General features: G+C 28.0%; 1 protein-coding gene across 2 annotated transcripts in view; it reads right to left on the reverse strand.

Annotated features, from left to right (window-relative positions):
- Upf1 (Upf1 RNA helicase) overlaps positions 1-26,819 on the reverse strand; it is an 88,197-nt gene that overhangs the window by 12,414 nt on the left and 48,964 nt on the right. Inside the window, exons 7-19 of one of the 2 annotated variants that reach the window (XM_067264163.1) lie at positions 25,745-25,917; positions 21,140-21,238; positions 20,655-20,763; positions 17,284-17,491; positions 15,656-15,802; positions 12,992-13,080; positions 10,045-10,159; positions 8,651-8,794; positions 7,987-8,200; positions 3,725-3,842; positions 996-1,152; positions 784-926; positions 446-488 (exon numbers count right to left, since the gene is read on the reverse strand). In XM_067264163.1, the coding sequence (XP_067120264.1) occupies positions 446-488; positions 784-926; positions 996-1,152; positions 3,725-3,842; positions 7,987-8,200; positions 8,651-8,794; positions 10,045-10,159; positions 12,992-13,080; positions 15,656-15,802; positions 17,284-17,491; positions 20,655-20,763; positions 21,140-21,238; positions 25,745-25,917 (1,759 nt within the window). Of the gene's footprint in view, positions 1-445; positions 489-783; positions 927-995; positions 1,153-3,724; positions 3,843-7,986; positions 8,201-8,650; positions 8,795-10,044; positions 10,160-12,976; positions 13,081-15,655; positions 15,803-17,283; positions 17,492-20,654; positions 20,764-21,139; positions 21,239-25,744; positions 25,918-26,819 lie in introns of both variants that reach the window. The other variant, XM_067264161.1, reaches the window with a different exon arrangement.

Here is a 26,819-nt window from a genome sequence, read left to right on the forward strand (position 1 = left end):
TAGAACTTGACTATTACCATTCAAGCAGAATTGAGTTTTACTTATAAAATATCTAAAGTCATCTAATAATCACAAATTCAGATTAAAAAATTGCAGAAAAATTACCACCACCAGAAACTAAATTCTTCAATTCAACATGCAAAACTACATTCTTCCAGTTATTATAATACTGATGTGAAAATTTATCGCCCATTTCAGCTTAATTTTAATCATTTAAAAGTAATTAATTGGAAAATGGAAACTATATTTTGGCAATTCATCACATTGACAAAATATTCACTATAAATTATTTTAAAAATATCACTTTTATTAATAAATTAAAATTTAAAATCCACTATAAATTTTATTCACAGTGATCAAATGCTGACTGTTTCTAAACTTAGGCTATTAATATCTTGTATAAAAAAACTTAAAACATAATATAAATAAATATAACAAAAATTACCTTTGATAAAACTTTTGGATTTCCAACAATAATAATGCCATATCTATTAAAATAAAGAAAATAGCATTAAAATGACTAATACAATTAGTTATATTAAAAAAAAAATTTATGCTATTTTAACATTTTATTGTCTTAACACATTCAAAATTTTATTCTTCACTTAATAATCAACTACTACTCTCATCAAAAAAGACTTATATTAATTTAACTGTAATATATGGATTATCAAATAGATGAATTTTCTCCAATAGTCTATGTATAATCTGTTTATACCATTTGTTGAAAATAAAAAGCATTACAAGATCTCTATTAATAAAAGAAAAAAATTTATAATATACCTTGCTCTTGTAAGAGCAACATTTAAACGCCTAGGATCATTCAGAAAACCAATTCCTTGATGTTCATTAGATCGTACACAAGACATTATAATAAGATCTTTCTCTCTTCCTTGAAAAGCATCGACACTTGCTACTTCAATTTCCTTAAAAAGTAAAAAAATTAGCAAAGCAGTAACAAGAACTTATTACTCGAAGTGATAAATATAATATACTTGATATAATTTTGCATGAAGTGATCCATTATACTGCATATATTGAACAAGGTAAGCTCTTTGTCCTTCATAGGGTGTTATAATTCCTATCTGCTCAGGTTTTACACTACACTTCAAAAATCTTGTTGTTATTTTTTCAACCAATGCAGCTTCTGTCCTGTTATAAAAAAATAATAGTAAAAGTCATTAAAATAATGTCATGGCTGATTAAAAATAATTGAAACTAGACCACTTCTTGGGTCATTCATTATTTAAATTTATAAAGAATAGAAGATACCATAATAGGTAATAGTAAAGTTTTACAGATGCATAACACCTTAACAAACCTCATTTTATATATTTCCCCTTGAAATAAACCTTGGTCTCACAGAACAAGGTAAGAGCTGATGCCATAACATGTGGCATGGAGAGCCTTTTTTTTTAAATATGCTGATTGACGAACCTGTAGCACGCACACTGGGGGGCAACATTTGTACTTGGCTATTATTATTTGTTCTTATATTTAAAAATAAAAATTATTTTTATACATTTTTTTAAACACACAACTTCAATACCTATTCCAGTATTCAATTTACTAATCACACAAACATTTTCAGCCCTATTTAGAGGCCTTTGTCAGCTAGTACACAGCTGTTATATTCAACCTAACATATACAGAATAAATTAAAAGTAAAAAGTGTTCTACAGGAATATTTATTGATATTCCATTGGCAAGCGATGTAAATATTTAAACCGAATGTTTTTGTATAGATTTTCAAACTTGAAATTAAAAAGTGTTCGATGCAAAAATTTTATTGGCGAAGTGATATAAATTTAAAAAGATCACCTTCAGCAACTTTAAAAGTGACATCATTGGCAGAAAATGATGATAACTTGGTAATCTGTTCCACAATTTTAACAAAATTTTCATGAGACTATGTCTTGTTTATAAAATCACAATGCTGTAACAGCTGGACACCTTAGAGATATGAAGGAGTACATGTCAGCAGTTGCAATTTACACAGAGTATTTGGTGCCCAAATCATGCACAAACAAACAAACAAAAAAAAAAAACCAGACTTGTAGGTACCCAGGGGACAGAGAACCAAGTCAAAATAAAATACAAAATGGCAATACTTTCTACAAACACGTGCTAGTGTGAGATTTGTGCATGCATTGCTTGTTGGGAAGTTGGAAATGTGAACGTTGCAAAATTGAATTTTGACAAATGAATCTTTGAAAAAACCCATTTACCTGTCCCACATTATTCCTGACATATCCCTTGACTGGTTGACCCGAGATATCTCATTTCAGCATCAGAACGTTTTTGAAACTAGATGGCACTAGTCATTATAATTTTATATTAACACTAACTTCCGAAATATAATTTTTTTTTGTTTTTACATTTATTAACATACTTATTTTGTTTGTGCATAATAAAAAAAATAATTTTGGATTATACAATAGCCATGATTATTTTTTTCAAAAACAGGAAATTTTTGTTAGGCATTGACAAAAATTCTTTCCAAGGTGACACGCAACGGAGAGAAATTTCAACATTGGATAGGTTAATTTCACCGAAAATGCCTCCTGGTCATGGCCGGAGAAGTTTGAATGATCATGCTGAAAACCAGTGATACCAAAGAAGATTGGAGAAAGAGAATGAGATCTGCAGTGAGTGTTGAAGTGATCCCGCTTAGTAGTGCGTCTCCAAGACATAATCTTGTCCTAAAAATGGCCTTGCCATTTTACTTGTTTTATTTTGTTTTTATTCTTATTTCGGCTATAGCAGGGATGGGCAACCTGTGGCCCCCGGGCCGCATGCGGCCTGCATTCATATATTTTGCGGCTCGCGATGCATAAAATGTGAATAAATATATCAATTTTTCAGCTTAAGGAAGTATGCAGCAAAAATTCAAACATTATTTTTACAACTTATGTATGTGAATAGTTTTTCCCGCAATGAATTTAGTAAAAATTAAAACAAGAAACCGGCTAACAGACACATGGAAACTAATTTAAAACTAGCAGTGACGAATATTTAACCAAATATTTCCAATATATTACGTTTACATCAGTTTCAGAAGCTAAATTAAGTATACCTATGCTAATTTATAATTATATATGAATAAATAATTCTGATTTACCAACATTTTTTTTTTTCTCTTTCTCTTGTATGTGGCCCACATCAGTTCAAAAGTCTTAAAATGCAGCCCGTACATAGAAAAAGGTTGCCCATCCCTGGGCTATAAGATACTTAAAAATGTGGTGGTAATTTATACTATTCTAAAAACTTTAAATTAAAGTTTTTAGAATTGAAATTTTACCGATCCCATTGGTTTTTTTAAATTTTTTGAATAATTTGTACTATGTTTTCTGTATTTAATTACAACTAAACAAACTCAGACTTTAGTAGTATATAGATAATACATTTATTATCCATCCATCAGTCATTCCAAACTATTATCATTTTTAAAGCTTTGCTCTATTATGGCTAAATTATTTAAATATTTAAGTATTGTATTTTATATTGACCTATAAGACAACTTCTGTAAAAAAAAAATTGCCCTGCATCTTATATGTGAAGTTACAATCTCCATGGGCTAATAAATCCTCTATACAGCCTTCAGTAGGTTATGGCAGGAGTGAATAATATGTCTAAACATGTACATGAGGTTCAAGGAAATTAAAGCAGTCCGATAGAAATTTGCAGTACAAAAATATTATAATAAAATGGACTTACTACATACCTATTTAGGTAAGATGTACCTGATCCTGCTATTTCTTCTTGTCCTTGACAAGCATAGAAAAACATTGGTTTGTCAGGTTGAGGCCATGGAAAATCTACACCTTTCATCATTCTTTCATCTGATGATAATGTAAAAATAAAAATATGTTGAATCTGTTACATTTTAAAAATTTAAACAATACAATAAACACTAACAAAATAACACTTATAAAACTGACTACACTGTTTTACATTAAATTTATATATCTGTATATGCATTTTTGTATTGCTCAAGAATTTATGATAATTAATATATCAGATTTATTGATAGCAATATTGTCAGCAATTTTAAGACATCTTTCATTATAAATACAATGATCACTGCTTGTTGTAATCACATTGGTTCAATACTGTTTTTTATTATAATAAACGACTGATAACAATCTCTGGCAGCCATTATTTTGCATGGCAGGCCTGTGTTTACAACAAGGACAGTCAATTGCAGCTGATTAACAGATCAATCTTGAAAACATTTTCAATTGATCATCACAGTATTTGCAATTCACAATTTCATAACACTTATCTTTTTATCAAATTAAAAAATCCTATTAAATCATGGATGAAAGTGTGGATACTTGCTTATACTGTATATATAGTAGTAGGTCAGAGCCAGTAGAGATGTTCCTATAAATTTACCTTACACAGTGACATAATTTTTGTTTAACAGTTGATTGCAACTAGTTTTAATACAATGAAAGCTGAGCACAGCAAAAAAAGCTGGTACCCCTGTTCTACAGTATCAATAGAACAACATATTAAGTTACAATCATAAAATTAGATTAAATTAAAAGGAAATGAATTTACGGCATTATTTTAATAAATAAAAATGGAATTACTAGTATAATATTGTATCTAACATTTGTTTGTTTAAAGTTTTCAATGTGCTAAAAATATCTTAATCAGGAGTAACAGTAATAGAACAGAAGTTCTCAACTGGTAATATACAAACTGGCAAAGAAACTTTTTAATAAATCTGTAATCAGTGCCATATTTTTAAAATAAAGATAATCTAATAATATAAGCCATTTCAGTTTATCTGTAACGGTATGCCTAGAACGACCACTAGGGGTGCTCCTAGCTATTATTTAAATCAACAATAAATTCAGTTTTTTGCATAACAATATTATAACAAAAATAATTGACTTACGTGAACCTTTAACCGCTGTGTAATACGAATTCTCACTTAGAAATCAAGTCAATTATTTTGGTTATATACTCTGCTGTGCAGTTTGACTTTATATTAAAACAACAATAAATGTGGTTTTTTGCATTTTTGACTGTGTTTTAATAGGGTATACCAGTGATGGGTAAAACTACGGCCCGAGGGCCAGATGCGGTCCTCTGAAATGTTCTATCCAGCCCGCATGATATTATTCCTAATCTGACAAATAAAAAAGAATACAGGCTATAAAAAAAATTAAATATTTTCCTTTTTTTTCCTCTCTTTCGCTTTATATCAGTACGACATACAAATTTATTGACTTATCCTAGATATTGGAATATTATGCTGAGAGTGAGAGGCACTGGCTGCTGGCAACTTTGTAGTGAAGAGTAAAACTGGCAACGCGGCTAGATATTGAAACACGTTTCTTGATTCAGACTTGTCTTGGTGTTGTTAGTTTGCTAGTTTTTCTCTGCATATGGTAAGAAATTTTAGCCCTAAGATGTTATCTAAGAAACGTAAAGTTGATTCTGAGTGTCATGTTTTCAAAGATGAATGGACTTGGAAGTACTTTTTTACAGTTTTTAGGGATAAACCACTATGTCTCATCTGCAACAAAACTGTATCAGTCTACAAAGAATATAACATTTCGCGACACTTCAACTCTAAGAACAACAATGTCAAGGTTAGAGCCATGACCGAAGAAAAAAGAAAACAAAAAGCAGAAGATCTACGCAAAAAACTATCAGGTTAGCAAAGTATTTTTAAGAAAGGAAATAGTTCTCAGCAAGCAGCTACACATGCAAGTTATGTTGTAGCATACAATATTGCTAAAAGTAACAAAGCTCTCTCTGATGGAGAGTTTGTTAAACACTGCATGCTCAAAGTTTGCAATATTTTATGTCCTGACAAAAGAAAAGATTTTGAAACAATAAGCTTATCTTGGAAAACAGTGACTTCTAGAATTGAAGCAATAGATAAAAAAATATTATCACAGTTGGAATCAAAGATTGGCCAATTTAAATTCTGCTCAATTACTATGGATGAAAGCTCTGATATAAATGATACTGCACAGTTGCTATTATTTATAAGAGGTGTTGACGAAAACTTCTGTATTACAGAGGAACTAGCATGCATGAGGTCGTTGAAGGGAACTACAACAGGGTCAGATATTTTTCATGAATTTATGGAAGGAATTTCAACTTTGAAAGTACCTATAAATTGCATATGTAGTATAACAACAGATGGAGTGAGAAATATGACAGGGAAAAAGTCTGGATTTGTTGAGAACTTTAATGAAAAATATCCAGATAACAATGTTATATTTCTACATTGCATAATACATCAAGACGCCCTGTGTAAATCTACTTTGGATATGAAACCTGTGCTTGACGTTATTGTGAAGCTGGCTAATGCTATTCGATCTAATGGGCTTGCTCACAGACAATTTTGGGAGTTTCTAGAATCCATGCAATCTGAGTACTCTGATATATTGTACTACTCGAAAGTAAGGTGGCTTAGCGCAGGACGCGTCTTCGAGCGAGTTTGGCAGCTGAAAGACGAAATAGTGACATTCTTCCTTGAGAAACAGGAATCTGTAGAGTATAAAATCCTGGAAGAAACTGCATGGCTTTCAGATTTTACATTTTTTACGGATCTTCTCTGCTACATGAACAAGTTGAATGTCAAGATGCATGGCAAAAATCAATTTATCGATGATATCTGGGGGCCATCTCAAAAGTTTTAAACTACAACTTGTTCTATTCGCGAATCAGCTTGCTAAGAATGACTTGTCTCACTTCCTGAGGTTAAATTCAATATTCCCAGTGATGAAGGAAAAGCTTAAGAGTTACGAAGATAGTCTGAGAAGGCTCCATGGTGAATTTGAATGAAGATTTGAAGACTTCAGTGTCATTGAAAAAGACTTTGAAATTTTCGGTATGCCTTTTTTAATGTGAACTGTGAAACAGTGAAACCGGACTTCCAACTTGAATTGATTGAATTACAATGTAACACTCAACTCAAACAGTTGTTTTTAATGTTCCAAAATTAGAGTTCTACAAATCCTTGTCGAAATCCACTTTCCCAAATCTGATATCTCATGCCCAGAAAGTTACTGCTATGTTTGCTTCATCATATATATGTGAACAGGTGTTTTCTACAATAAAACTTCGAAAGAGTTACCTTAGAAACAGACTGACAGATGAGCATTTAACTTCTCTTCTAAGAATATGTGCATCCCAGTTCGAACCAAATTATGAAAAACTTTTATAAATGCAGTCACAGTTTCATTCATCACATTCTCCTTCGTAATCTTTGTCATTAATAGGGCTTAGTATCACAAAAAATACAAGAATTTTGTAAAATGTATCATTGTTATTTTTTAATAAATTATATTGGCCCGCCTAAAGTTTTTTTCCTTTCCTTTGGCCCCCTCTTTAAAAAGTTTGCCCATCACTGGGGTATACCATCAGAAATTCAGTATATTATTATTTTTATTTGTAATAGGAATTTATTATTTATACCACAGAATGACACTGCTGCTGGTAGAATGCTCATTAGGGGGCGTCTTGGGCTACTAGTTATTAAATAATAACTAATGCTTTCAAAAAATTTATCTTAAACTAATCCTACCTGGTCAGTTATAAATATAATAAATGCCCTAATTTAATCTAATAACAACAAGTGGCAGGGTGATCACAATAACTAGCAAGAAGACACAAGAGATATAAAACTATTTCAAGAAAATTGATTTTGATTACATTAAGCGACTGATAACATTAACTAGTGATCACAATAAAAAGTGACCACCACATATTAAATTTGAAAACTTTAAATATAATTTAAACTATTTTGATTTCTTTATTATAATTAATACTATCAAATATATTAACAGTTATTAAATATTGAATTTTAATTATAATTTTTCAATTTTTATAAAAATTAATTCATTCAGCAATTTTTATTCTAAATCTTAAGAAAGAAAAGTTATTTTACAAAAAATAATAAGCGTACAACAATTTAATAAAAATGAATAATTTTTTAATTAATACAATGCTTACCAGCATAAACACCATTTTGTAATGATCCTTCATAAAAGAAATTGGAAGGAAATTTGCTAAGTTGGGGATGCATACGATACTGTACTTCCAAACGAAATGGACGTATTCCAAGAACTACTAATCTTTCAAATAATGACTGAGACAAACCAGCTCGTGCAGCTTTCTTGCACATCACGACTGGTCCTAATTGACAATGATCTCCAACAAGAATTAACTATATAAAATAAATTTTTATTAACTTTCAATACCAAAACAAGAAGTCTGCAATACATAATTATTAAATAAATAATACCTATAAATATATGTTTTCTTTCTTCACAAAAGAGTTTTATGTGCAATTAAAATTATAATAATAATTTTGTTAATAAATAAAATGTGCTTTGTTTTATTATCAAAACTATAATATAATAAATTACTTATATATGAAAATGATAAAAATATTCAAAAAATAAATAATTCAATAAATATTTAATTTTTATCATATGCTTAATCAATAAAATCTTAAAAATAACTATACTGAACCTATTGTGTATATTATGCCAACTTAATTATATAAATACCCATTATATACCTATACATATCACAGCTGCACAGCCTTCCTGCATTTCTACTTTTATCAACTGACAAAATTCAATCCTAAGATTGAAAATTAACTTTTAGTTACCTGTTTTGCACCTAATACTACTGGTACCATACACTCTGGTTCAGTAGCTTGCATACTTTCATCAATCAAAATAGAATGAAATTTGAATCGTGCTAATCGTGGATCACCAGCACCAACGCAAGTACAACAAATGACATCTGCAGCCTGTAAAAGGAATAAATTATTTAGAGATAAATTTCTTAAAATTATTTCAACCAAAAATATATTATTAAATACAAAATCCTCTTAAATAATTATAGTATATACATCTGAATATCAAATAAAAATTCAAAAATGCTATAAAGTTTAACAAAATATTAAATTTAACGTATTTCTCTTTCCTGAAAAAAGATATTAACAAAATTTTAATATGTATGTAAACAAGTTTATGAAACAGAAGATTTTGTATAAATATGAACTGTATGGCTTAAAGTAAGTAGCCCATTTTATTCATTTGAAATATATTTTCAATCTTAAAAATGTTAAATTTTAAACTTTTCTTAACAAACTCAAAATTTACACTCAATTGTTCATAATTCCAACGTGTCAAAATTGAAGTACTTATTATTGAAATATCACATAATTATTGCATTTCCTGTTTTTGTCAATTAATAGTATATTTTAAAATTTAAAACTATAAAAAATACCAAATCTGATAAAAAAAAATTTATACTATTTTCTATTTTATTTTTTACATTTGTTAGTTGCAATAAATTGTATCTTAGTATAACTAATCTATCTATTGGAGAATACTTAATTGTTTTGAGCAAATATAATTCTACTAATTAAATTGTAAAAATGTACATTTTTATTTGTTATAATAATAAAACATATCCCTGATTTTATTTCTTTATTAGCATTGTATCATTTCAAAGTAGCTGACTTTTAAAATATAATGAAACTTTTAAAGCTTTTAATAATTTCCTAAAGATGAATTCTGTAATACTGATAATGCTTAGAAATCAAACACTAACTTATTTGTTCTAAATACAATATTTCAAATAATATCCAAATATCAAAGTTATTTTCAGAAAATTTAATATAGATGATGAGAGATCATAAACTACTGAGTAAATTAGTAAATTAAAGACTAAAAAAAAATCTTAATAAAATTACTGACTTCATTAATGTAAACACACTTCTCAACACTGAATTAATTTCAAATCTCCTAACAAAATTTTGATATGACTGATCAGATTTTTTATACTATTTCCAATGTTATTCAAATATATATGTTCCATAAGTATAGTTTAACTCAAACTGATCCAGTTCATCTAGGCAATTTCAGACTTTAAAAACACTTTTAAGATGCAAATACTTTTTCAAAAGTAAATTTTTGAATAAAATTTATATATAAAAATATAAAAAATTCTATGTACTATATAAAATTAACATATAACAATTTGTAGTTGTACCTCTAATAATTCCTTCTCATGAGCTTTTTTAAGCATTCTATAACGCTTCTCATCTGCTGATGATAATTCACCTGTTTCATCTTTCAACTGTTGCAGTTTGTTCAACTCTGAATGACTACAAAAAAAATTTTGCCATTATGAAAAAAGTGCTTTAACATAAAAGAAAAAAATATAAAGCATCTACATATACACACACACACACACTTTAAATAAAATAATAAGTTTCGAAATAAATTATTAATAATAAATGGGAAATAACATTAGAACCCTGGTTTAAATCAAACACAAATTTTCATGTACATTAATTTTACCATAAAGCTGTCAACATTATCTATCTTGAAAGTAGTAATAGTAAATTCATGCAGAAACATCTCTCACTATATTTTTTCAGTTCAGTAGAACCAGCTTTACTTATTATAGGAGGATTATAAAAAGAAATTTGGCTGTAACATCTTGTAAATTTGGATCTTTCAATTTGTTTATGATTTTTCAAATTTATAATTCCAATTTATTTACCTTAATCATTATTATATCTTCAAAACATTCAGTGAAGAGTCACCAAAAAATAATAATAATAATAAATAAAAATACTTCTGACAGCATTATAATACCAATCATTATGAAAACTATTTTTAGTGCATAACAAAAAAAATCATCACTGTCACTAAAAACTGATTCAAAAATAAACAACTAGGAAAATTTCCACTAGCCAAGAGAAAGGATCAAAAGTGAAATGATGTGCAGTACCATTACAAGACAAGACAAATGGTTCAATTTCATTATGAACAAAATAACATTTATAAATATTATTTTTGTATGTTTGTATTTGTCATAGTTTGTTATGGACAGCACTTATAAGTGACTGCCCACAACAAACTTATAAAAAAAAAATGCATGTTGTTATTTCAACATTTCTCATTTTAAACTTTAAATGTAATATTAAATTAAACATTTACTCTACATTTAAATTAGTAGTATAACATTAAACATTAAACATATAGTAATACATTAAAATAGTAGTAAAACAAAATATCACCCTGAAAAAGAACAAAAATGCTTTACATCTCCAATAGTTTTACAAAACTTTATTGTTAATAAAATTTTTTATTAACAATAAAGTTTACCTGTATTACATTAGCAAAATTACATAAACAACATAATATTAATGATTATAATCAATTTACAAAAATAATTTATAAAACATACATGTAAATAAGATAATCAGTCTTTGACAGATATACTACTAAGCAGATAACAATATATTCTATCAATATCATTCTAAAACAAATGAAGTGTCAAATTATTAAGCTATTATATGACTAAGTTAATAATTAGAAATTAATTGTCTAGAGACAGGTGGTAATATTGCAGTTAAGAAAAGAAGCAGCCTAAAGTGGAACTCAAACCTACAACTCCCACTTACCTTGTGAATATGTCGCCAGTTATGATACCCAGATGCTGCCATCTCAGGAAGATCAGATGGAGAATCTGATCTTCTTGAGATGGCGACATTTTATTTGGCACTTCATTTGGTTTAACTAATATATCAGGTTCAGAAATGTTGTTGATAACAATATCATTCTATTTAACTAAGGCTAGGACATCTAAGCACTGATGCCTAGCATGTCTTATGACAAATGATAAATGAGATTCCTGTCATTTTTTCATGCTCTCATTTAATATTTATAATGTAAACTACTTTTCTGACAGGAATATTAAAAATATACTTTATATGAATAACTTGTGAAGATTTTTTAACCAACAGAAATATTCAATTAATGACAGAAACAAGATGACTGAAATGGAAATATTAAACTTACATAATTCAAAAAAAGTAATATTAATTGAAATTGGATTTAATTTCTACTCTCTATCCAACATTTTATTCAAGTGAAATTTTAATGTAGCAATGTTCATGAACTACAAGAAAAATAGTGGCTACATATACACTGCACAAATGAAAGCTACAGAATTTTTAAAACTGTTGAAGAATGGTTTTTTACTAGAATAATTTTTGGTTTCTGAAGTCAACAGAACAGTACAAATAATAAACTAACTAATTTATATATTCTACATAATGTTACTCTACTTCCTCTTGAGGTGTACAAAAATAAAAACATTATAAAGTTTAGAAACTATAGAAAAATCTAATATACCTGGTAACATTGATTATATAACAGTTTACAATTAATTAACAAAAGATGATAATTTTAACAAATAAAAGAATTATTATATTTAAGAAGCTACTATTATTTTCATCTCCATTATTTTAAACAAATATAATTTACTTTACATTTTTTACAATTATGAGATCTTTCAATAAATATTTATATGTAATATATGTAACCAAATTGACAAAAATAATAAAAAAGATAGTAATTTATATATTAACAGATTAACAGATTTATATATTAACAGATTTGCATAACTTTCCTTTGGTGAGTTAACTCCAATATTTATGCCAATCAGATATGATATTCAAATATTAATTCTATGACAAAATCAAATAAATAATCTTATGCTGAGATAGTTGGTTTAAACAGCAAAATATCAAGCTGGTTTCCTGAAGTTTCTATTTAAATTTGTAACTTAACAGCTACCATTTTTATTTTCAACAATTTGGTTAAAGTTGTTACATCAGATTAAAAACTCTTCTCCCATATTTGGATTACTAAGATTTATGCAAACTTATTCTTAAAACATGCATTAAATGTATTGTACTTGTTGAAAAACCTCTCTAGTTACATCATAAAATTGCTTAAACACTAATTAAAAACAAATGTGAAAATATAAGTTATTTTAACAGTTAAAAAGAACATTAAAAATTGTATTTAAAAACTATATTATTACTATACTTATAAAATATAATTAAAATTTTAATTATATTTCATAATCTTATTAAGACTTCATAGATTTCATAAAGATACTATACCAAAATAATCCATACCCTTCCATATTCCTAATTTGATTGTGAAGAGCTAGAAATGAAACAGGTGAACTAATTGCTTCACGGCTTTTTGCACAAAGTCGAACCACCTAAAATTAAATTTACAAAGTTAATAAAGTTAAAAAGATTAAACAATTATAATTTCAAATATAAGCATATTTATATAGCTAGATCACAATTAATGCAAGTTTGAATAACATGATATTTGATTTAGTGCAAATTATAAAATGATACCAGGTTGCATTTAATGCAAGCCAAAATTCAGTTAACATGAAGCTAGTGACATATGAGCAGTTGTGGTTACTGCAAGGGTTTCATATGCCAGTACTTCAATCTCTATCTGTTTCCTTTCAATAAACAAGTATGGATGTCCTGTTGTCTGCCATAATATTCACTTTTTGTGATTTATTTTTATTGTTTTAGAAAGTGTCTTTAATAGATCATCTGTCCATTTTAATAAAATGGACAGATGATCCACTTCAAATACAAAAAAAAAATTATGAGAACAAAAATAGAGCTTGTTAGAACAAAATCTAAGCAAGAATTAGACATGATTGAATGGAATGAACATGATCCCATGGAATACCTCAAACTAAAGAATGCACTATTCTTAAAAAAAAAAAAAACTAAATAAAATAAAAAAATAAAGAGAAGTTTTCAATCAATGTTTTATTGTTTGCAAACATCTACAAAAAAACAGAAGTGTTAAATGACAGAAATGAAACTTCTTTTAACTATATGGATTGAAGATTGCAATCAAAAATGGATTAACAGTGCAGCCATTCAGACAAAAGCTTTAAATTTATTTAAGACTGTTAAAGGGGGAAAAAATTGTGTATTCTGAAACCATGTCTTCTTTAATTGTCATGACTAGGTGCATAGATAGACACTGGAGATTTTTGACATCATCTTTATTCGGAATAGCCTATAGGCTAATATGCGTTTCGGGCATAAGTCCCTCTTCTATCGGCTACATAATAAAACATATCATGAATTTCTTATATTACAAGAAATCCTGGAAGTCATGGTATGTTGTAACCTATTATAATATAAACATTTTGTAATATGAGAAATTCATGATATGTTTTATTATGTAGCTGACAGAAGAGGGGTTATGCCCGAAATGCGTATCGGCCTATAGGATATTCTGAATAATGATGATGTCAGAAATGCCCAGTGTCTATATGCACCTAGCTGTGACAATTAAAATGGAAAAAAAAAATGTTATATGCAAGCTCTAGTTGGTTTTATTAATTTAAAAATCAAGTTCAGTTGCATAATGTTAAAATTACCAGCAAGATGGTGCAGATGAGGATATAGCATCTAAATATCTTGTTGTTTTTGAAAAAATTATAATTGAAAAAAAGTGAATATACTGATCAACAAATAAGTTATTTAATATGAATGAAACTAGCTTATTCTGGATAAAAATCCTCCCAGAATTTTCTAAACAAAAACAAAAAAGCTCAATGGATTTAAAGTGTTTAAAAAGCACCAAATACTTTTATAAGAAAGCAGTGTATAAAACAAATTTCAATCAAAACTGCTGTTTGTCTATCAGTCTACAAATCCTTGTATTCTGAAAGGATACAACTATAAATCACTTCCAATTCTTTGATGATCAAATAGGAAAGCACTAATGATTCAGCTCTATTCAATGATTGGTTTTCAAGGTACTTCTGCCCAACTGTTGAAAAATATTGTAAAAGACAGCTTCATAGCATTTAAAGCATTAGATTTTAGGTAATATATCATGTCATGCTACTACATTTGATTAATTGCATGAAATTGTAAAAATAATTTTTTGCCGCCAAACACACCTTTGCCACAGCTCATGAGTAAAGGAACCACTGACATATTTAAGGCCTGCTGTATATAAAAAAATTTTTGAACAGCATTTGTTAAAATTTCAGGAGACAATGCAATGTCCTTAATAGAGTTCTGGAAAAATTATATTATCAATCAGAATAAGGGAATAAATAGGCATAAATAGAAAATATTCACCATTCTTGGCAACAAAAACTGCAAGAAACATGTATGACATGAGGAAATGAAAGCACATTTTACCTCACTGTGCAAGTAGTAATGATTTTGAAGAAAAACTGTTATAAAAGAAATGGCAAATGTTGGAAATGAATTCAATTGTACATAACAAAAGCTAGAAAACAATGAACTAGAAAATGATACAAAATGTCTAGAAATTACTTAATTCACTTGGAAGAATTGAATAATAATGATGATCTTTTAAACCAGTAAAGAGAATTTGAACAAAGTAAAACAATGATGCCAAAGCAATAATGTACAAGTGAAGAAATTAACTCTCAATGAATTTGAAGGCATCTTTTGAGCTATAGAAGTGAAGCAGAAAAAAATGATGAAATGCTGACCCTATGCTTAACTGAAATATGAAAAATTTGCTGAAATGTGAATAAAATTATTCTGATCTATCAGCACATATGTGATTTAAAAAAAGAGAAGACACTTTAGTGCTAGACACTGCTTGACTACTATTTTGTACAAATTTTATTAACTTTAGCTGATAAAACTATGTATATTATTATTTTCAGTAAGTAACAATTCTAATTATCTGTTAAAAAAATAAAAAATAAGTATTATTACTAATAATTTCATACCATTGAATTAAAATGTATCTCACACACATACCTTTAATCCAGTACGATGGATTTTTTCGGTTAATTGATCAACTGCAATGTTACTAGGTGCACAAACAAGTACAGGCCCATTACTTTGACGAGCTAAATGATACACTATAGTAGCAGAAGTTACTGTTTTTCCAGTTCCAGGTGGGCCCTAAAATATTTAGTTTGATTATAAATCATAAGCCGACAGTTATATAATTTAAAATTCAACCATTAGATTGTGAATATTTATTACATAAAATAAATGGATATTAAAAAAATAATCTTTATACTACTAAATTCTAAAATTAATAATTGTTAAGTCTGAATACATGAAACATTAGTATAATTAATAGTTTGACAGGTTATGCATTTACAAATTATTTCTGCAAAACCACTTGTTTTATTGTCTGCATATTTTCTGATGAAGTGAAAGCTGGCAAACTGGTTTATATTCTATTAAGTATGTTGAATTTAATAAAACTTTTATTATATATATATAAAAATTTATACATTTTGAATTACAGTACAGTCTCTGTAATCTGTCCATTTACTAGTTTGATATATCCAGTTATCTGACACTAACTACTCTCAGGTATGTCACTGAGTCATAGAAAAGCTTCCCACTAGTTAAAATTCCAGTTTCCACTAAACTTTAACACCTTCCCACTAAACATGTCCTGAAATTGGTCATGATATTAGTATAACACAATACTGTATAAATATAAAAATCAGCCCTTGAAATTTCCTACCAAGAATACTGTACTTTTCACTAAGTTTTTCACAGATGCTTCAATTTCCCATTGAATTTATTAGAAATCTACTAGGATTCCTGACATTTCCTGATTTTTAGATTTATAAGAAATGAAAAATATCAGTATTTGAGATTTGTTTTAATTTTATTTCTAAAAGTACAATTATTATTAAATTTCATATTTTATGGAACAAATAACATAATAAACATATAGGGATTTGTAAAAAACAAAGTTATTATTACAGCTTGAAAAATCACAAAACCTAAAAATTTTGAAATATTTTCAAGTCTACACATCTTAAAAAATATTATGGCAATGTAATATTTTGAGAAAATATAAAAACTGTAGAAAAGTATGTTATGAATGAAATACTAAAATTCTGTATGATATATTAAGAATATTTCATGAAAAAAACCATTATAGTCAAATCATCCCAAATGTTTCTTAGGACCATTTTTGTAAGCATAGCAGCTTACATAAAAATTTTAGTTCATCAAGAATGAATATAGCTATAAGTTCCAAACATGTGTAAAAATATTTTGTCAAGTTTTAAAAGCTTAAAAAAATTTCCAGGATTTGAGTTCATTCTTTTTCAGAAATTTACAGAATTCTAGGAATTCCTATACTAAAAACCCTAAAATTCACCAACTTGACAATATTAATTACTGGCAATAGTAGCATGCTTGGATGTTTTAATCAGTAGTCCAATTTAACAGCATGCTGATAAACAAATGTTTTCTTTCCCAAATGATTGACAGATTAAAATTGCTTTATTTTCAAGAATCCAACAATTTTCTGTTCCCTTATGTATCAGATTACTGAATTGTGCTGTATATAAGAATTAGTTTTATCAAAAAAGTTTTTGTTTACATTATATCACAAAAATTATTAATTATACCTGAATAAGAGATAATGGTCTTTGTAAAGCATGTTTTACTGCATAAACTTGGGATCTATTTAATTCAGGAAGATTAGGTGCTGAAAAATGTTTTGGTAACTGATATCTCAAAACAACATCTTCTACTTCATGTCCTAATAATTTATGATATATATAGGGAGAAACAGAAGATTCATCTACAGCAAATTTACGTAATGCAGCTTGCATCCTGTAATAAAAATGGTAATTTTTATTTTATTTATTTTTATAATTCTTTACAATAATATAAAAATAAAATTGCTTACCGTATTTTACGGACTATAAGACGCTAGGGACTATAAGACGCACCTTAATTTTTAAGCAATTTTTTTAAAAAAATACGTATAAGATGCTATGGACTATAAGACTCACCTGAATTTTGGAGGCAATTTTTCGAAGAAAAAAGTGCATCTTATAGTCCGTAAAATACGGTATATGGAATAACAAAATTAAGTACTTACTGATATAAATATTTATTGTTATAAATACTAAACTTATTCTACACTTCTGTATAATTAAATAGCATGTAATTTGAGTAAACGATTTATTTAATTATAAAAGTTTTAATATGTATAATAATAATAATTTATATATACTGCATTTTATTGCATGTAAGATGCATCCCATCTCAGCATAGAATATGAAAAGTATTCAGTGTATTTAGGCCTTTCTGTATTTTTGGCACTTGACCCATAAATTTTTTCACTTTAGTCTAGCTAAAAAAGGTAAAATTATAATGCAACTTTATCAGGGAAAACGTATAAAAGAAGTCATTAACAATTAATATATTCTAATTAATATATGCACAAGCTGCTGACTACAGGAAAAAACTAATAACCACAAATAGCAGTACATGCAATGTGAGGAATTCATTAGCCTGTGAGAAATTGCAATTTCACAGGTAAGATGCAGGCAAATTTTTGAGCCTTTTCAGACAGAAATTGTGTCAAAAAAACAGACTATTTTAGAAAAAAATAATGATAATTTTTTATTCTATTTATTTTATTTTTATTAAGATAAAATAATTTATATATTAAATCTAACATATAAATGATTGGAATGAATCACATATGAATATTTATGTTTTATTAATAGCTAATTTGCAATTGATAGAATAAAATTTTCTCAAAATTTTAAAAATAAATCTCATATCATGCTACATCACTGAATATAATTAAGATATTCAGCTTTCTCATATTTCTAATTCATTTACTCAATCATTTTTCAAAAAAATAAAAAATAAAAACTTTAGTATATTCTTGTTACTCTGGCCTCTCAATTATCTCACATATCCTTCCCAGTGTAATTGATTGCTTAAGTGCTTTCATTTCCAAGAAAATGTTAGTTACATCACACATCCTGTTTTCTCGTTTATTTGTGTTTCATTTCTGTGTACAGTATTGCATGTCAGCACATCATATTATTTGTATTCCCACGTTTAAAAAAAGTACTGAAGGGCAATGTTCATTCAGTGCCATTAGGCCTATACATTCTCAGCAATCTGGCACCCCCTGTGCAAGGAATGGCCAGATTAGCAGGAGTATTTATCAAAAGTTTTTAAGAGTTAGTAACTTTATAAAATTAAACCAAGTAGAAGTCTAAATTTTGTAGCACAGTAACTTTTTATAGTTAAAAAATGAAAATAAAAATTTACACAACAAAAATTACAAAATAAAAAATTATCTACTTATTTAGCATAATATTTTCATATAAAATATTTGATATATCTCTGCATTATTTAATAAAGTCTCTTTTTGAGTTATAATGAACAGATCATAAACATGTGATATTTGATCACATTTCCTCAAATTTTTTATTTGCTGGCTACAGGGGGAAATCAATACATCTAAAATGCATTGATAGTCCAACTGATAAAATGTATTATTTTAATGGCTTATAAACAAATATAAGTTAAAAATAAAATAATAAAATAAAATAAAATAAAGTTAAAAATATACACCATCAAATAAAAAATATACAGTATAAATAACAGTAACATATATTTAAAACAAGTAAAACGGCAAAGCTGTATTTGGGACAAGACTATGTCTCGGAGACTTACTACTAAGCAGAATCCACTTGAGCGTCAGAAGCTTTGACGCTCAAGTGGGTCTCGTTCTCATTCTCCAATCTTCTTTGGTATCGCTGGTTTTAGGTGCAATCATTCAAACTTCGCTGGCCATGACCACGAGATCATCCACAATGCATTTTTGGTGAAATTAACCTATCCAGGTATACCCTATCCAATGTCAAAATTTCTTTCGTTGCATGACAGTCAGGGTTGAATTTTTGTTGATGCGTAACGAAAATTTCCCATTTTTGAAAAAAATAATCATGGCTATTGTATCGTCCAAAATTATTTTTTTATTTTGCACAAACAATATACAGTTTAACGCAATTATAAAGTCATTGGATGTAACGACAACCCTAATATAATGTCTTTAGTGGCGTGGCTAAAATCTGTACGTGGCATGTCCTACCTTGTCTGTGATGTCCACGTTGACCTCGACCACGTGTTTTGTGTCTTTTGTTCTGCTGGTAAAAATTAACTGAGAAACTGATAATTTACTTAATATGTGATATTTACAATAGTGTCGAGATATAATATAAATCCAAGATCTGTCGAACCGAAAGGTTAACTAAATAAAGTAAAAAGATGTCTCTCCTCGTTAGAGTTTAGGAGAAAAGTGAGGTCAAAGGGCAAAGGTCACGTGGTGGCACCCTCTGCCCTACATGTCAAATTTTTATCAATCCCACGATTTTACTATACTAGATAATGTTAAAAAAAACCCACTTGTAACAACATAAAACCATTTTAATGTCATATTTGAAGCACTCCCAAATTTACAAAATTAGAGTACAAATTTTATTTAACATAGAAGATACTATGTGTTCAGTCCTAAGGTCAGAGTTCACTTCTTAGAATGACTGTGGGTGGTACTCTCCCCACCTGACTTCGGTGGGGTGAGGTGCTTGTTTGCCTGTTTGTAGAAAAGGGTTGCCATTTTGTATTTTATTTTGACTCTGTTCTCAGTCCCTGACTACCTACAAGTCTGGATTTTTTATGAGCAAATGATTTGGGCACCTAATACTCTGTGCCAAATATCAACTCTTGACATGTACAGTACTCCTTCGTACCTCTAAGCTGGTAACAAAAACGGCAGTACGATTTTATAAACAAAACATAATCTTGTCAATAAATGTTACAAAAAATATTCAATTGTGAATTAATTAATATTTGAACTAGCATTGCCGGTATAGTTCCAGAAAAGTTTTAAACCTTAACAAAGTTAACAGAGAATTGAATATCAATCAATTTATTACTACATAAAACAAAAATTTATTTTCTTTACCTATCAAATGAGGTAGACTTCCAAACAAAATCAACAACAAAATTTGAAGTACATTCAGTAGGGACACCAAGATTTGTTTTCATTTCAATACCAACTTCTTCGCTGTAGTCTAAAATTTAAGTTAAGGTAATAATATCTATAATATATATATATTATCAATTATATGATTACAGAACAGATAAAAAAACAAAGTAAATTTATTTCACACTTCAAATAATGAAAATATTAATTTTTTATTAAAATACATAGCATACAAACATGATATTATTAATTATTTTTTCTAGCAGCCATGTTTTGACTCAAGTGGACTTCACATTTTAAACATATCATCCCAGTAATAATAAACATTAATATATTTATTTATTAACTGAAAAAAGTCATCATTAAATTTACCAAAAGCATTTATTATATATTCATTTATATAAAAATGTATTTATCTATTATAATAATATAAACAAATATATAATCATAAAAAAAAAGGATACTATCTGGTATTTTGATGACATGACCCACTCCTGACCAAGGTTTCTGCAATTCACCAAGATAGCGCAATCTTAATTCATCTCCATGCATAAGTCTCATTTCTGTGTAAAATAAAAGAGCAAAATATTTTCAAAAATGTTACTTAAAAAATTTTTTTTCTTTAATATTTTATATAATTTTTATTAAGAAAATTATGACAAAGTTTTAAATGTTAGCTTCATACATCTCACTTATATTTCTAATACCAATATAATTATATTTTTAAAAATTTAATAATAAAAAATAGAAAAGAAAACCAATATATTTTAAATACATTTTTGTAATATGTATTGATATATAAATTAAAACTTTTAAACAATTTCTGTATTTCTGATAGAAATTATAAAAAATATTTTGAATGACATGACAAATTTTTGCATACAACAGCAGTAAAAAATAGCCCAATGGCAATTATTTAGTTTATTATTAATACATCAGGCTTGGTGATGTTTATGTACATATTCACTGTATTAAACAATAATATAATTAGGTCTTTTTTGTGAAAGTGATAATTCATGGATTTGTATTTTTCACAGCTGGCAAATGATTTCATTTACCCTTAGATGCACAGGTTAATTCTAACTATTAATGCACATAAATAATTTTATAATAAAAATAGTCAGTGTGTAACAAAAGTAATGGTATAAAAACTAAAAGCAAATTTTACAGCCTATCTTTAAGAAAGAATTATTGTAATGAAATGAAAACAGAAGATTTTAATGAAAACATGAAGAAAGTAGAAAGAAGTTTCAACCTATGCAGAAGTAAAAATAAAGCTAAAATTAAAATTTTGGTACTATGAAACAACAGCAGGGCAATGTCCATTGTTCCTTAGACTGCTTCATGGCTGCTTATGCATAAAATACCTATGCTTAAGTAAATACTGTAAGTTCTAAAAAGTTCAGCTGATAGAGAAAGGCATAAAGACAAGAAAAAGTAATGACATTAGATGAGACAGTACAGCCTTTAAATAAGTGTTTAGAAGGTCCCATTCATGAATGGAGGTCACATGTTCGGTTTTACAAAAACATCATACAATATATAAAAACAAGAATATGAGATCAGAGAGACAGTGCAAGCTGTTGAAATTTGAACTACTAAACACACAAGTTATGTGCCTGATAACATAATGTTAAAAATGGAGAATGCATTGTTCATTCTGGATTAGATGGATCAACACAGGAAAACCTGCCTGTAGATTTTAGTATGATTTCCACAAACTCCCTAATACTTTACAACATATGTAAGCAACAGACTTCCTCAATCAGCAGAATTACAGATACTATTTTTGTTATCAGCAAAATGGTTCTAGAACTTCAAAAGTTACTACTCACAATATGAAATAAAAATTATTGAAACTTTGCTTTAGACTGCTGATGCTTTCTCTGCACAGCTGAAGCTCATCAATAACAATGGATATAAATCTAAACAGGTTTACAATGTCAACAAGACAGCACTATTTTAGAAGAAAATGCCTGAATATACCTATATAGCAAATGAAGAGAAAACAGTACCATGCTTTAAGGTGGCAAGAGATTGAGATATGCTGCTATTTTGTGGTAATGCAACAAGTCACTGATAAAGCTTGATCTAATTTACCAAGTACAAAAATCCAAGAGCTTTAGAGAAATGGTCAGCAAATGGTGGTCTGTGAGATAATTTGGATGATCCGTGGAGAGATTTGGACATTGATCAATGAAGGTTACGCGAAGTATTACGAAAGAAATGCAAAATACTTAGTTGCTTTTTTTTCACTCATTGGGTGTTTTTATTTGATTCTAAAACCAAATCCAAAGTTACTGTTATCAATAAATAATAAACAATATTGTGAGTGTGATAGTCATTCTTTGTGAAAAAGCACTAAGAATCCATAAACTTATTTTAAACAAGCATCAATAAACTTTTATGATCATTATTCTACAGATTTTGTATCGTTTAAAAAATTCATGATAGTGGTCCGCGGGATTAAAAAGTGCGAGTTTAGTGGTCCGTGAGGTCAGAAAGGTTGCCGACCGCTGCTTTAGAGGACATAACAAGAATATGCTGTCTGTGTATTGTATGTGAAACAAGGAAACTTGAATAATAAACCTCTTTTTGGAGTGTTTCCACCACTGCTTCAATTCTGGAGTTAAAGAATAACTGAGAGAAAAATGAGTTTTCAGAGTTTCCCTTCAAAGCCTTCTTTGTGCTAAACAACGCTCCAGGATATCCAATGTTGCAAATAAGTTTCCAAATAATGAAGTAAAAGTTGTCTATCTATCTCTTAATTGGAATATGCAGACAATAGCAAAAACTGATGATGAAGTGCTTGTTTGAATTTGAACAAACAAGTTCTACAGGAGCTTGTTTGTTCAAATTCTGAAGATGAGAACAAAATTGAAGAGTAACTTTAAAAAAAAGAAACTCAGCTTGAAAGTATTTGACATCAGGTATTACTTGAGTGATACCAAATGCCTTGCACATTTCTTTTATGAATAAAATGACAATCTCATTTGTACAATGAAATTTGAGGAAAGATGTTAAAACACACAACTATATTCAGAGAATTAAAACAAAAGCAGTAGGGCTATTCATCACTACGTTCTTCTAAGAATCAACTGCTATGCATAACACTGCTACTGCAACTGAATCTGATTCTTAATTTAGCAAACTGTGCATACCCAGCTTCTGACATTTTGAATATAGAGAACTTCTAAATGCTACTCATTATGGTGAGTATCATGGTTTACATGTATTTTTCACAAGCAGTGTCCTTGATACAGTATAATAAAATTTTACTCTGTACATTCAGAAATACTAGATTAAAATATTCATTACAGTAAAACACAAGTAAAATGTTTTAAACACATTTGAATGGTTAATTGTAACAAATGGTTGAATAAAAATGTCTAGATGATTATCTGGAATACTTGGCAGAATACAAATTAATGCAAAATTTGTTTTATGTGATACTTGTTTACATAGGGGGGTTGCATATCAACATGACCATACTGTAAATAATTATCAAATATTTAATTCATGATAAAATGTTTTAATTACAATATATAGAAACAAATTTCAATTTAACTATTAATATAAAAAGCATTTTATTACAGATGAAATTTATAACATTTTATAAATGAGAAAACGGTAAAAAAATCCATTGTATAAAAATTAATCAGTTAGTTTAATCAGTATCAGCTAGTTTAACAAACAGATTTTCATAGTCTATCAAATTAAATTATAATAGTTCTAATGACACACAAATTATAATCTCATTGTAATGCAAAGGCTGTCTGATAACTAAGGTACAGATCAAAATTACATCAACTTATTTATTGTAAAAATCTTAGAAATTTAATAAACACTAATAACTGATGCTTGCTTTTCCATAAACATTCAGACATTTATCTTGCATTTCACAAGTTTAAATATTCCTTCCTAGTAGTTCTCCTGTCTAAGTGTTGTGAAGTACTGTACAACTGCAATGCAATTTGGTTCTTGAATCTTTTTCCCAATAAGAAGTTCATGGGCAAATAGATGAAAATCTGATGGGGTAAAAACAGGATTATGCAATGAATACTGCAGAGTGTCCCACTTTCCCAACCAAGCTTTTTCTAGTTTAGTAAGTAAGGTTGTGTAAAGTCTCACTCCAGTACGTAACTATCGTCACCTCTTTCACATTAATGACTTCATGCAATTTGTCGACAGTTTTGCAGTATCTATAACTTTTAATGTTGTATTTGGGAGAAGAAATTCGCTTAGTAGGGTCTTTACAATCCCTGAACATAGTTGCTTCCAGATGGCTAAACTTCATTACCACAAAATTTTGCAGCTAGTAATAAGAATATTTCCATGCCATGGAGTTTCTTTTTTATTCTGGAGTAAACTCAAGCCCATGTTTGATCTCCTATAATGATGTTTTTACAAAAGATTCCTTTTCATCTTGGTAATCATAGATTTTCAAGTGAACCAGCAATTCTTTCACTTTTGTGTTCATTTGTCAGCATTTTCAGAATCTCCAGTGATAAGACATTTTATGAAACTTTAAATCCAACATGATTTCACAAACTTTGACTCTTTGATCATCTCTTTTCAAATCTTCAATAATAATACAATTTTTATCAGTGTGCAAATTCCTTGGCCTGTCACTGTTTTCTTCTAGGTCATCATTTAGTATAGTTCAGTCATCTTTGAATTTGTTGCACCATACATACACTTCTTTTCTGCTTAAAACATTCTGACCACAAGCATTTTCTAACCTGTGATAAATTTAACTCTGTAATTTATTCCTTCTGCTTGTAAAATTTTGATAATTATATGCACCTCAAACTTGGAATAATTTTCAATCGTACAATTTTGTTTGCTTGTTAAATGAAGACTAGCAAATGGAGAAAAACAACAAATGCACAGCAACTACTACTCTCCACCACATAATCATACATGCCCATGACATTGAAGCTGAATATGCAGGCCATATATAATTGATACCTGTACCTTTAACATCAAACTGTCCTTGTACAATATTTGATTTTACAAATAACAAAATCTTTTTTGTATATGTTAACTTAAATTATTTTAAACTTTACCTGTATCAGATTTTGCAATAGTGAAATAAGCAATAATTTTCTTATTCAGACCAATGTCCCACCGCACTTCAATATTATCCTGTGTTTGTGATTCCTTTAACTTTTTATCATAGTCAGCTTCCATTTTAACAAGTGGTCCAAATATATTTTGATACTGATATCCATCTTCATATCTATATAATAATTAAATAATAAAATAATTAAGGATTTTGTAAACAATAAAAATTTTATTAAGCTTTCTTAATGTTTAAAGTTTACATAAAAATTGAAATATTTATAAAATATATCAAAATTCATATTATTATTTTAAACTTTCATTGTAATTTACACAGATATTCATGCTCATAACTCAAGATTATAAGAGGGGTTATAATTTGTCATGTACATAGTTGTTTTTTTAATTGGAAATTTAAATTTACATCTATAACTTATGTTTATTGTAGTACAAACAAATTTAAATTAACTGATTTTTCTTTAAGATATATTAGCAATTTTTAAGATGTTAATAAATTTAAAATAAAATACTAAGCATTAATCAGATGTTTGTAGCAATACTTTGGATGAAGTTAGCAAAACTTAATGTTTAAAACATTAATACAACAAATATCTACAGAAAATAACCACTTCTTTATAATATGTAAATGTAAACATTTAGATACTATTTCAATAAACTTTCAAATTTTAAACACACAAAATATAGCTATAACCCTAAGTATAAGAGAATAATGTGAAATAATAATGAAATATACACTGCCTATTGTCATAATTACAAATACACCATCAAATGTTGATGATATCAATAATTCAGAAATGCTTGGTTTAAATGACTTGTTAATTTGTAATATCTAATAAAACATGATTTTTATGATTTAGGAGTTGAATTTCAAGTTGTGCAAGTTTTTCTTATTCAAAATATATTATGAAATACATACATTCCAGATCATAAAAAATAGTCTTAAATTTAATATTCTATTTTTATTTACAAATTTCTTTAAAACTCAAAATTAAAAATAAATAAATAATTTTTTTTTTAACTTAAACTTTAACCCTTTCCTGGCCAGGGTACCGATCTATC

Source organism: Centruroides vittatus, unplaced genomic scaffold (genome assembly GCF_030686945.1).
Source record: "Centruroides vittatus isolate TY-2023 unplaced genomic scaffold, ASM3068694v2 contig_1824, whole genome shotgun sequence".
Taxonomy (NCBI): Eukaryota; Metazoa; Arthropoda; class Arachnida; order Scorpiones; family Buthidae; genus Centruroides; species Centruroides vittatus.